The 13729-nt window shown below is 44.5% G+C and overlaps 1 protein-coding gene across 3 annotated transcripts in view; it reads left to right on the forward strand.

The window, feature by feature from the left end:
- SLC13A3 (solute carrier family 13 member 3) overlaps positions 1-9201 on the forward strand; it is a 119775-nt gene extending 110574 nt beyond the window's left edge. For all 3 annotated transcript variants that reach the window (XM_083146997.1, XM_083146996.1, XM_083146998.1), the window contains 3 exons: positions 4631-4792; positions 5044-5181; positions 8957-9201. In XM_083146997.1, the coding sequence (XP_083003123.1) occupies positions 4631-4792; positions 5044-5181; positions 8957-9130 (474 nt within the window). In that variant the 3' untranslated portion in view covers positions 9131-9201. The remainder of the gene's footprint in view (positions 1-4630; positions 4793-5043; positions 5182-8956) is intronic.
- Positions 9202-13729: the final 4528 nt, after the last annotated feature.

Below are 13729 nucleotides of genomic sequence, written 5' to 3' on the forward strand. Positions count from 1 at the left end.
TCGCATCGCATGCGATCGCATGCGATGCGATCCGATGCGATGCCATTTTTCACAGAAATCATGGACATGTGTTCAAATCATGTAAAATGCACCCCAAATGTCAATTTTCACACTGTATCACCCCCACTATCAACGCCAACCCGAAGCGTGGCGAGCGCAGCGAGCCCGCGAGGGGCGGCGGTACGCGTCCTACGACCTTTTAATACCCCCACTATCCACGTCGGCGTGGAGTTGAGAATAGAAAGTGTGGCGAGCGCAGTGAGCCACCGAAGCGTGGCGAGAGCAGCGAGCCTCGCAAGGGGACGCGGATACCTGTGAAGCCCGCGAGGGGACACGGATACCTGTGACGGTATCCGCATCCGCTCGCCACGCTCCGGGCTCGGTGGCTTGCTGCGCTCGCCACACTTTCTATTCTCAACTCCACGCCGACGTGGATAGTGGGGGTATGAAAAGGTAGTAGGACCCGTACCTCCGCCCCTGGCGGGCTCGCTGCGCTCGCCACGCTTCGGGTGTGAAAAATGACATTTGGGGTGCATTTTACATGATTTGAACACATGTCCATGATTTCTGTGAAAAATGGCATTGCATGCGATCACATGCGATGGCATGCAATTTTTTCACAAATGCATTAAAACCTGGTAAAATCGCATCGCATGCCATCGCATGCCATCGCATGCCATTACATATGGCATGTGATGGCATGCGATGGGAGCCGTGATAGTATACAAGTACCCATTTAGAATTTTGAATTTATATAACAAATGTGAGCGATGCTGGCATTTTTATGTTATTTTTATGTTATTTTTATGTTATTTTTGCACATCTCTAACAGATGTTGGCAATCAAATGGTTAACATGCTTAAAACGTTTTAAAAGTAACGGGTCATGCTTCTCCCGCATAATGAGGAGAAGCGGGCACCCATTACAGCGGAATGTACGACACGGCTCTTGTGCTAATAAGAAGAGCCGTTATGTCCTGTGTGTGCAGTTCTCCTTATCGGCGCCCCCGGCATGCACCATATAAAAATAAAACCCTTTCTCCCCGACCGGCTGTAATGGGTTGCCATCCCTGACCAGGGCTATCATTGTCCCTGCAGTGGGGATAGGACAATGCTAGCCCTGGTCAGGGATGGCGCCGGCCTCCAGCCTGACGGACAATTATTTTATTTTAATTTTTTTAAATAAAACCACCTGTCGCCATGGTCCATGGCTGAATAGCGGGTGCTCACTCCTTCTGCAGCAGCTCTGCCTAGAGAGGGGAATCTCCATAATGGCTTAACTGTGCAGACGAGTTACTGTCTGACTAAACCTGTTTTCAGAGGCACTTGTACTGTAAGTGCTTAATAAAGTCATGTATGTAAATCTCAATTGTATTTATACATCCAATTCCTCCTCCGGTGTATGTATAACTATGTGTGTGTGTGTGTGTGTGTGTGTGTGTGTGTGTAGATAGCTTGTCTGAAGTTGAATATGCTATATTAAAATGTGTCATGTATTTTATACTTCCATTTTTGTACTACCAAGTTATTATTATTATTATTATTACATTTTATTTATAAGGCACCACAGGTGGTTCACAGCGCTTTGCATATGACACACATTAGAACAATACAGGGTACACAGAACTAAGCATAACAGTAACTGAAGAACAACAAATGAGCACAGGTAACAATTATCTGCACAATTCTCAGTACACAATACAGCTGAGATGCAGGGAAGCAGATGAGCAGTTTGCATACCAGGGACAGGTTGCCATTGGTAGAAATGAATGAACACAAGTGAGAAGAAATGTGGGTATAGATGGTAGGTGAGTAAGAGAACTATAAAATAAATGTAAGAAGGGTGCTGTAAGAACAGGAGGGAAGAGGGCCCTGCTCCAAGGAGCTTACAGTCTAGAGCTGTGGTAGCCAACTCCAGTCCTCGAGAGCTACCAACAGTTAATGTTTTCCAGATCTCCTCACAGAATCACAAGTGAAGTAATTAGCTCCACCTGTGGATCTTTGAAAATATTTCAGCTAGTAATGAGTGCACCTGTGCAGCAGCTAGGTTGTCTGGAAAATGTGAACTGTTGGTAGCTCTCGAGGACCGTAGTTGGCTACCACTGGTCTAGAGGGAGGGGGAGACAGAAAGGTGACATGAGCTGCATTCAAGGAGCCCTGAAGGCAAGAAGTGAGCATGGCAGGTTTGGAGGGTATGCTTTGATGTACAGGTGGTATTTCAGTGTAAGTTTGAAGCATTGCAAGGTTGGGGAGAGTCTAATAAAGAGAGGGAGCTCATTCCAAAGAACGGGACAGCACAGGAATACTCTTGCAAACGTGCTTGGGATGCAGTAACCAGGGTAGAGGAGATGCAACGGTCATCGGCTGACCAGAGGGAGTGGTAAATGAGGTTAGATATATAGGGAGCAGTATAATTAGAAGGGCCTTGTATTTTCTTAAAGGGACTTGGCAGAAATAGAGCGTCATGAGAGGAAAGTAAAGGTGCCCACAGACACATCAATTATCGAATGCGTTTTGTACTTTTTAAGCACAAATTGCATCTTATGTACAATTATTGGATGGTGTTTATGGGCTTGTGCGATGCGATATTGTATGTCTAAAAAAGTACGTGCTGCACATACTTTTTAGACTACATCTGAAATTTAACATTACAAACATGGGTTCATCACATGCATCCAAGTGCACATCTCATAGCAAGCTGAAAGAAAAATTGTATAGAACCATTGTACAGTCAAAAACGCATAGCACAGTACAATTGTAGCGTCTGTGGGCACCTTAAGTCTAGCTGCAGAGTTAGCCCACCCCTGATGGATAGAAAATAGAAGAAATACCACACCGACAAACTGCTGCTGTTTTATTAATAATTGTAGCACCTGTGACATTGTCTTTATATGAAGTGTGTGCCCAGGGCTGTAACTAAGGGTGTGTGATTGGTGCTGTAGTAGCACAAAGGACTTTATTCAGGTCCTTTTACAACTGGCAATCGTTCACGCGGGGACCATTTTGTTATTGCACATGTGCATGCGCTGGGGGCGTACGTACCTGTCGAAAAATCTGATCACCCATACTTGTGTGTGGAGGGCGATGTGTGTGTGTTTGTGTGTGTGTGTGTGGGGGAGGGTGTTGGGCAGTGGGCTGACCCATTAGCATATGGGAATGCCCACAAAACGCTGGGCGTTCCCATATGCTACCCTCCCATTTCATCCCGAATGTGCATGCATATGTAAAGGTGCCTCAGACCACTCTTAACATATGCGTGCACCTTCCACATCATTCGATGGTCGGCGACCATCGAATGATGTGGACGGTCCACTGCACGCTGTGAATGGATGTTTATGCAAAACATCCATTCGCAGGCAGTACGAAAGAACGTGCCTTGCGAATGGTGAGCTGGCGTGCCACCATTCACAAGATGGGGTTAGGTTGACTCGGAAGGATGCATATATGTTTGCCTAATTTTTCTTAGCAGGGCTGCATTATATAATAACTAGAGACAGGATTATATGCAACATAAAAAGCTTGAAATATGCATGCAAATATGCACGAAAAATACTTAAAATATGCATGAAAAGTGTTAAAATATGCTACATTAAATAATTAAAAAAAAGTAATTTTTAACTTGTTTATTTAAAAATCAGCATACAATTAGTTGCAAATAACCCTCAAAAATAGGCCCACAGCATCTGCAGATGTCTAGTGCTGTACACAGGATTTTTTTCTTCCTGGCTGCTACAGCAGACTGCAGCGTCCAAAGCTCTTCTTGCATCAACTACTCGGGCCCTCATCTCCAGTGCCGATGGATCAAATGTCAGCATCGCGTGTAAGGGCGGCACAGTGGAAGGCTTCCTCCTTGTGCCACATACTCACTGTGACATGGCATTTCCTCCGTGCCGCGTGATGTCACAGCCCTTCGGCCCACTTCCTCTGCTGCAGAAGTCTATCTCTTGGTGTAAAGTCCCAGGCCAGGAGCAGGCATAGGTTCAGGAGCTTCGTAATGGCATCTGCCTGACTGACTTTTATCAACATGGATTGGCAGCCTAGAACAGTGTCAGACATAGCGTACATCCAAGGTCCCCTACACTGCGAACATATTGCCCCGGCCTGCACGCTACCACTACCTGGCCAGCAGCAGTAGGGCAAAGCAGTGCTTTGACTCGCGGGTGGAAAGGGGCGGGGCCTAAAATATGCACCATCACTAGATTTTAGGTAAAATATGCAATAACCAGTGAGAATGGGCAAAATATGCAAATGCATATGCAAATATGCAAATGCATATAATCCTGTCTCTAATAATAACATACAGTATGACACCCTGATGCTCCAAGAAGAGAGTACCTTCTTCTTGAAAGGTGTTTCACCACAGGTGCTGGCAATCATACATTACCAGGGGAGTCCAGGAACAGAGCATTTTCTCCCTCATGAAGAGGGTCAGTTAGGCCAGTATAATTATAGGCAGGGTATTACCTTCAGATAAATTTGCCCTAAGCAATGTGACTGTATATTATATTATTGGCTTAGTGTTCCTATAATTTAGATAAGATTTAACACTATGAGATTTAATTTTGACAAATGTTCTGCTCAAATATAACTAAGTTTTGTAGCTGGTATCAAATGTCTGTATCTTCTTCCAGGTGTCTGGTTTATCCATATGGATAGGGAGCCGTCTGCAGCCCCTGGAGGGTATCCCACCAGCACTTGCTGTCTTCCTCATTACTATACTTATTGCCTCCTTTACAGAGTTTGCCAGTAACACAGCCACCATCATTGTTTTCCTTCCTGTTTTATCTGAGCTGGTAAGTAGGAAGCTAAATCCCTTATAAAGTAACTATAAAAATAAATTCCTATGTTTCCGATAGCTCCATAATTGGGCATTTATATCATGTATTCTCTGTGGGAAATCCATTGATCAAAATATATTCCAATCACTTTCCCCACACACTGTTATGGATAAAGGATATAAGATATAGGATTATGTTACTGTTATGCATATACTGTATGATTTACACTGACTATAGAATAATAGTGTGCCACTCTCGTTTTTTAGGCTATCCGTCTTAGGGTGAATCCACTATATTTAATGATACCTGGTACAGTTGGCTGCTCCTATGCGTTCATGTTACCGGTGTCCACTCCTCCGAACTCCATAGCATTTTCTACTGGACATTTGATGGTGAAAGACATGGTAGGTACCACAATGATAAACATCATGTGTTTAAGAAAGGGGCTGGCAGAGAGCATGGAATTCCTAGGGTAGGGGGCTTTTCAAGACATATATATGTATTGTATGCTTTCTCATATTTAAGATACAGCAAAGAAATCACTGATTTCTTTTGAGGTCCCTCCAGAGACGGAGATCTCGTGTGCAGTGCCCTCTGCTCCTCCATATAGCGCCTCACTTACTGTGGCTCTGGTATAAAAGATCTACAGAAATTAGATAGATCATTCCCATACCATAGGCATTAGGTCAACATGGTCAAAATATTGATATAGAAAAGATTGACAGGAACAAAAGTTCGACAGGGTGAAAATGCCAGCACAAAAAGGTCAACATGTGTTTTTTTTTTAATGGTTCTTGAGTGCCATTTTCTTTTTTCATCATATAGGACTCTTGTGAGATCACTTCCCTTTCTACGTTTTGGGACAGGTTACTGTTCAGAATAATAGTCCTCGCATATGGTTCATCACAGGGGCGGATTGGCCCGCCGGGAAACTGGGCCATTTCCCAGTGGGCCGTCCCAAAAATCCTTAATAACGGGCCGGCCGGGCTCCCCCGTGGGCTGGCTGGGCAGCAGCACTTTGCCCACATCCAAAATGGCCACAGGAGGGCTGCTGCGCATGCGCGATAGCACACAGCACCTCCCATCGGCCTACAAGTGCGGCAGGCTCACAGCTCCCATTCCCCCATCAGTAACTGACAGAAAGCAGCAGGTGAGCCCCCCCCCCGGCATTAAAGACACTGTGCCCCCCCAGTAGAGCACGCATGGGGGGTTTTATGAGTACCCAGAAACCCCCCCAGGAGTCTAAGGGCCCTAGGCTGAAAGCTGAGGGTCCCCTCTTTCCATGGGTACAAGAATTTTAAAAATTGGCCCTTGGGAACCGGAGATATCTGACTTCAAAGCAGTGGTCCCCATCCAAGCCTGTTAATTGCTCTCTCCAGTCAGATATTTCAGTTTCTGTCTGACTTAGGGTTTTTCTGAGGGTATATTCCAAAAGGTGGGACTCTCCTCCTTTGATGGACTCTAGTAGCTTGTCTCTACTGTTCCCAGAACCAGAGATATCAGCCTTCCAGCGGCTGGTTACTGCTCCAGCTCCACACACCTGGTATGTATTTTTATATACTCGTTGGCAGATTGCTCTGCCTCCTGTACACTGATCCACTAGTTCCCAGTACCATTTGGTAGGTGGGATTCTCTAGTTTTTAATTCCAGAAATCTATTTCCGAGAACTGGAGATATCTGCAGTCAAGCAAGCTGCCCTTCCACCAGAAAATTATAAATAATAAGCCCACTCCAATATACACCCCTCCTCTGCGTATTAAACATCCTCTACCACCCTGGAAGTTATGTATCAGGACCTCTTCATTCAGCCCAATGCCCCCTTCTCCCACCATCTGTGCAGTAAAGGGGTAATTAGTGGAAATTACTGATCCAGGCCCTACGTGCTGAGCGGTTGATATAATACCCCCTACCACCTGCGGGACATCAAAGCTTCCGCTCATAGCAAACCCCACCCCTACCGCTGGAGGATCGCTATGCCCAGGGGTCTACACTGCTGTTGACAGCCCCTGTATGTATGTATGTATGTGTATGTGTGTGTGTGTGTATATATATATATATATATATATATATATATATTTTTTTTTGTATTATTATTATTTATATACATTTGGTCTATCTATAATACTTTAACTGACCCGGCATATACTGGGTCACATAAGTGTCCAACTCCTTGCTTTGCTCCGCCCGTCTGGAAACCCCCTTCTGAAAATCCTGCGTTTGCCCCTGCCCCCTGCGCATTACATTACATCCATGGCTGCCACCCCCCTGCGTAACATACAACGCGCCCCCCCGCATACATCCGCGACCGCCACCCCTACATTTCATACACCGCCCCCCCCCCCCATCTTCCCAGTGATATTCAGTAGTTAGGCACAAGCTTAGAAGGCTGCAAAGGCTAGGTTATTTTCTGTAATATGCAGGGTTATCTTTCAAAATAGATGAATGAAAAGATGGCTCCAGACTCACAAGAGACCCTACTTGCCAGCAGCTGTGTGAAATATGCTCTGGGGACAGGGTGTGAGATGTGTGGCCTCTTTGGACCCAGAGTCTCATGTGCACTGTATATTATGTACCCATTACAGATATACAGTACATAAAGGTCCCTCTTTTTTTGTTGGTTGCAGCTTTCCCATTGGTTATTATATGTACTGAGGTGTCTGCTCTAATGTGGGATCAGAGGTTTTGGAGATATCATCCAGGTTATATATCGCTTAATCTCTTTGCCAGCAACATTAGACTTACAGGGCCAGATGGACTAAGCTTCAAAAGTGATAACATGGAGAGTGATAAACAGACAGCCAATCAGCTCCTACCTGCCATGTCACAGACTGTGTTTGAAAAATGTCAGGCAGGAGCTGATTGGCTGGCAGTTTATCACTCTCCATTTTATCACTTTTGAAGCTTAGTGCTTCTGGCCACCAGTGAGGTAACGAAAACCTTCACTGATCAATGTGAGACACAAATCTATCCCAAATCAATACGACCTGTAGGGATATTAAATACGTATTTTAAAACATCTGGATTTCCCAATGCTGTCAGAAAACAGTCGGGATCAGCAAATCAGGGATTTTTTATAAGAAGAATTTCCCTGAAGGATCGCTGATCATTGATAGCTGCAGATCAGCAGTTCAGGTAGGGTGATTAGGGAAACGGCGACTAGATGAATGAGGTCTTCTTAAGATGACATCATTTAGAAATCTTAGTCCTAGTAACATCCTCAGGGCAAGTTGCATTTTGAAATGATTACAATAAACGTTATTCTTATTTGTGGAACTGAGTTCAAAATGTTGCATTTCTAAAATTAGAAGACTTACACAAGACTTCAAAATAAACAATTAAAGGAACTGATTTTGACAGTTGCAAAATATAAACCCAACAAACTTGTTTTAGACATACTCGTACATTTGCCTCCTCAGTGCAGTTCATACGACTGGCAGGAGCTTCATATCACACACTGGGCCAAATGTATTACGCATTAAAAGTGATAAAGAGTAATTGCCATGTTACAGGCTGTGTTTGAGAAATGACAGTTGGGAGCTGATTGGTGTTACTTTATCAATTTTTAAGGCTTAATACATTTAGCTGCTTATTTTTTCTTCCACCTTCCTGCCTGTCTCCATGTATCTCCTCATATAATGACACTGACTTGGTCACATGACCTCTGCCCTGACTAACATATTCACTGAGCCACATAATCATCATTCTCATAATAAACTAAACTTACCTTTACTGCTGTGAGCAATCTGATAAAATGGTGGTGGGTACTAGCCCAGCCTATTCCACATCAGGTTACACAAAGGTTCCAATATTATTGTCAAGCTATGTCTGCCCTATTGCAAGAATATGAATATAGACCTTTATACATAATACGCATTTGGTAAATTATGCTGTTTTGTTGTTATTGTTTACACAAATATTCTCTGTATGTTCCGATCTGTCCACTTACAAATGAGCTCTAGTGTCTGTATACACTAAGCTTCAAAAGTGATAAAATTGAGTGTGATAAATAACCAACCAATCAGCTCCTGCCTGACATTTTTCAAACACAGTCTGTGACATTGCAGGCAGGAGCTGATTGGCTGGCTGTTTATCACTCTCCATTTTATCACTTTTGAAGCTTAGTGCATCTGGTCCATTGTGTTCTAAGTCTTGTTTTTCTATTTTTGTTTCTTTTCCTAGGCAAAGACTGGTCTGCTGATGAATCTAATGGGTGTCCTCCTCCTTAGTCTTGCCATGAACACTTGGGCCATTAGTATATTTCAGCTAAATACTTTTCCAGACTGGGTCATCGGTCATTCGAACAATATGACTGTTCTTGCCACCAGCACATACAATATGACCACAGGGGGATAAACATGGCACCGCAGTTCCTCCCAGCATGGCCACAAAAGCTGGCATAAAGGGACCAGTGGCCAGATGCACTAAGCTTCAAAAGTGATAAAATGGAGAGTGATAAACAGCCAGCCAATCAACTCCTACCTGCCATGCCACAGACTGTGTTTGAAAAATGTCAGACAGGAGCTGATTGGTTGGTTGTTTATCACTCTCCATTTTATCACTTTTTGAAGTTTAGTGCATCTGGCCCATAATCTGTTTAAAAATAACAGCCTCACAAATGTATAAATACAATGACTGTCTTGTAGCCATCACTGAAACACTTTGCCATGTAAAGTTCATTTTTTTGATCGGATTAATAATGTCTTGACATTAAACTCCATTTAGACAAGATTGTTAAGCAACTAAAAGGTATTTTAATATTTCTTTTATTTGTATTGTACCAAATTGAGCTCACTTAAACATGTTCAGAACATTTGTGAATGGCTCTAGCATGGTTGGGCATGTTTTTTTGAATGGTCGAAACAATTTCACTATTTGTGTAACGATTTGAGGAACTGGTTCAAAAACGATACACGGCTTGTTCCAGCATTTCCATTGTAGATCATTATCATTGGAAAATCTCTATAAAACAGGTGTTTGGGTTCTTTAAATTAATGTTGAGTTACATGTACAGTACCTATCTCATCACCTAATGATTATTTACAGTATCACCATACATTAAGTATAAAGATGCAAGTGATTATAAAGACACTATACCTCATCTAGCTACAACAGTTTAAGGGTGGGATGCTCTAACATCCGCGTCCTGCTCTTCACCACACACCGCTGACATAATTATCGCATATGCTCTAACATATGCGATCATTTTGGCAAAGGACAGCTTTTGCGTAAAGAGCTGTCCTTTGCAGTGAGTCAGCGGGTCCCCCCTCCCTCCCTTACCCGACTTGTGCTGCTGCTGCTACGGGGGCTGGCTCTCCTCCTCCCTGCACTCGAAACAGGATTACAGTGCAGGGAGGAGGAGGTCACAAGTCTGGGCAGCACCGCTCTGTGCCACCCGAACACAGGTGAGGGGAGGGTCGGTGCGGGGCAGCAGTGGGTCGTGGTCGAAGCCCATAGGCTTCTATGGGGCATCGCCAGCTTTTGCTGGCCATGCCCCCCGCCGCGGTAGCCCGGCTGATTTTTTGTAGAGAATCCCACAATGTGGTAAAAACCCAGATAACAGGGTTTTTACCGAATTTTTCCTTTAGAGAATCTCCCCCTAAGTCTTTCTAAAGTGAAACAAAGTTACTGTATACTGTATGTGCACTGAGGCACATATAATGCTCATTGTCAGCTTGTTAGGGAGTCCACATGAAAATGTTTTAGTCAACATTTAGGATTGCTGTGCTTCATGTATAATTTATGGTTCTGTGTACTGATTGGATGGAATTTATTTTATGAGACCACATTCCAAACTTTATTCAAACCCAGTCTTGGTTACAGTATCTTATTTTTGTATTATATGTGTTGTTCATTGATTTACTTTCTCCAATGTGAATGTACTATATTGTAAATAGATATTGTACAATAACTATATATTACAACTGATTATAATCTAGCTTTTGTTAGTCAAATTGTAAAGAAATATAACTATGTTTTGCAGTAAGTTGTAGCTATTTCCTAGTAATTGTGCAATCAGATATAATGTATGGTTATAGAAGTTTGTATTTAATGAAGTTGAGATTTCTGTATATTTTCAGTTATACAGTATGTTCAAGCTAGTGAATACTGCCATATTTGGAATATATTGAGCAAACATTCTGAATCTTAGGGGGACCCAACGTGCTCAGCCTCACAACCGTCTGTTGCCCTAATGACCAAGTTTAAACAGATTTATTATTCATTATATTGAGATTCATTTGCTCTGTTCAGTGGTGTCTGGATTGTTGACAATCAGAGACAGGGAATTGTGACTGTACCTGCAAACTGTGTTCTGGGGACTATAACGCAGCATAATATCACCCCATCTCACATACAGTAAAAGCAAAACTGTGCATAGGAATGCATTCATGTTCCTTGAAGCTGATGGACTCCACAAGGTAACGCCCCTCTTTATTGATTCTGCTTACAGTCATACCCCACATGTACACTCTAGCCTGGTGACACATAACATTTGTACAATGCATGTAACTGTGCACACACACTGGATCAACGTTATGGCCCTTATTCTGGTTGGTGCGGTCAGAGCCGCACACGGGGCTCCGACCGCACAAACCAAGGGCCGCCCACCGGACGGATCGCCACGGCCGTCCGTACACGGACGGCTGGCGATCCGCACAAAAATGGTGGAGGCTACGCCTCCACCATGGTGGGAGCTGCCCCCTGCCTTCGATGGTCGACGACCATCGAAGGCAGGCCCGCACGCCGCGGCAGCTCCCGCAAGCTCAGACCACACGGACAATCGTCCGTGTGGGAGCTTGTAAGGGGGCTGAAAGCTGACATCCGGCGACGTCAGCTTTCCGCCCCCATGTCATGGTAATGAGGGCGTCATGCCCTCATTACCATGCATACGCCCCGCGTTTTCATGGGAACGCCCATGAAACGCGGGGCGTACACATAGGGAAATGAGGGGCTGAAGCCCCTCACGCCCCTATACGCCCCCTTTGCGGCGGACGAAATCCGTCTGCGGCGAAGGGGGCTGCACATGCGCAGAATGACCTCTGCGCATGTGCAGACCACAAACATCGGCGGTACGGCCGCACGCGGGCCGTACCGTGCCGATCAGAATAAGGGCCTATGTGAGGACACATATGAATTTTGTCCCATGTTTGCATATATCTTACAAGACCTCTCCCCCCAGTCCTCCCCCATTTAACCTCCTAACCCCCCCTCTTTCTTATCCTAACTTCCCTACACCCCTACCCTCCTGACATATGCCTATATAGTACATGGCACATTATAAGTAAAATTGATTATATGGATGATTGCACCAAGTCCTTCACTGTGCTTGGGGCACCCAGAATCCTAGTTACAGCCCTGGCAACAACTGCTACCAAACACTTTCGATAAGTGGAGATAAGCCGGTGTCTTCCCTGTAAATCATCTTCGGCTTACTCTTCTTTTCAGAAAAAAGCCACACTGGAGGATTTTCAAATATGTCCTAACAGTTTCTGCCAAAGCATCTACATTTCTTAGACTAGGCCACTTCCTAACGTTAATTTTGTTTCTAGGGAGCCATTGAGAGGCGGACTTTCTCTAGTGCTTCAAATTGTTGTCTTGCTGCATAACTCAATTGTGGCCGGGACTGCTGCCCCCTTCCTCCTGTGTATAGCAAGTTGTGCTTATGGCCAGTGCACTCATCCCAGTGACATCTTCGGAGATATAGCTCCACACATTGGGGCAGATGTATTAAGCCTTAACAAGGGATAAATGCATGGGTGATAAAGGAGGTTATTCTGATCGTAGCGGCCAAACGTGCGTACGTTCCAAAACAACGTACGCTATCCGTACGCGGCCGTTGGGGTTAAGTCCACCCACAAGTCAGCCGCATACGTACGGCCAGAAACAACGTCAAAGGGGAGTGGCGTACAATTGAGCGTACGCCAACGTACACGGACGGGCCAGCCCTTACACTCCGACAACTGGCGTAGAACTGAGCGTACGCCACCGTTTACGGACGTCTCTCGTCCGTCTTCCCGCCGACTTCTTGCGGAAATCTGAGCGTACGCCAGCTTGCACGGACGGGTCGCTATTGTTTTCAATGGAAAACTCAGCTTATGTCACCGCTCGTGAGAGTGAGCGTACGTCCGTGTACGCTGGCATACCCTTCACATATATGGACCTGCAAATCTTGCCTTTCAACTATAATTATGAAAATTAATTAATTGATTGAATTAATTAATGTGCAAAATAGTGGGCATGGGCTTAAAACATTGCTGAAACATCCTTTGTAGGTGTTAGATGTGGTTTATGTTATTGTATCATAAATACAAAACCTATGTTTGTATTAGAGTGAACACGTTGACACATGTCGACTTGTGTAGATTGAGTGTGCTACTGTGTAAAGTCTATGAAAGCACGTAGTGAATGTGTATAACTGTTTAGCAAATAGCTACCTTAGCATATATAAGCAGGTCTTAAAAAGATTCTTACCTTAAATTAAACAAACCTTTAAATGTAGAGAAGTATAGAAAGATAAGCTTCCAATGTGTTTGAGTGCTGTGTGTGGCTTGCAGGTAGTGAAATCATGGTTTGGACTTAATAGACTGCAGCATTGCTTATTACATTCAGGTGTATGTGTTTGAGTAGTAATCAGCGTAAATTAGCAAACCCAGGCGCACGCTGGCATGCGGTATCTGTAGGGGTGGTTTGAGATGGCGGTTGGCGGCCGCCTGTTTTGTGTCCGAAATGAACGGTGCCTTAGTCGATCGTGCGGTAGTAGCACCGCTCATTTTTGGTGCACACCCCCGTGTACGCCCATATTTACGCCCATTTTCCCTCATTATTTCGGCCGCTCCCCTCTTCACGCCCCTATGCCGCCCCCAATGCCCGTACACTCGCGTATAGGTTTTTTCGCACGTAGAGGCCCGTCCGTAAGCGTTGTGGAGTGTTCGCGCCTGCGCATTAGCGAATGTA

The sequence above is a fragment of the Crinia signifera genome, chromosome 6 (assembly GCF_055691185.1).
Source record: "Crinia signifera chromosome 6, ASM5569118v1, whole genome shotgun sequence".
NCBI classification, from domain to species: Eukaryota; Metazoa; Chordata; class Amphibia; order Anura; family Myobatrachidae; genus Crinia; species Crinia signifera.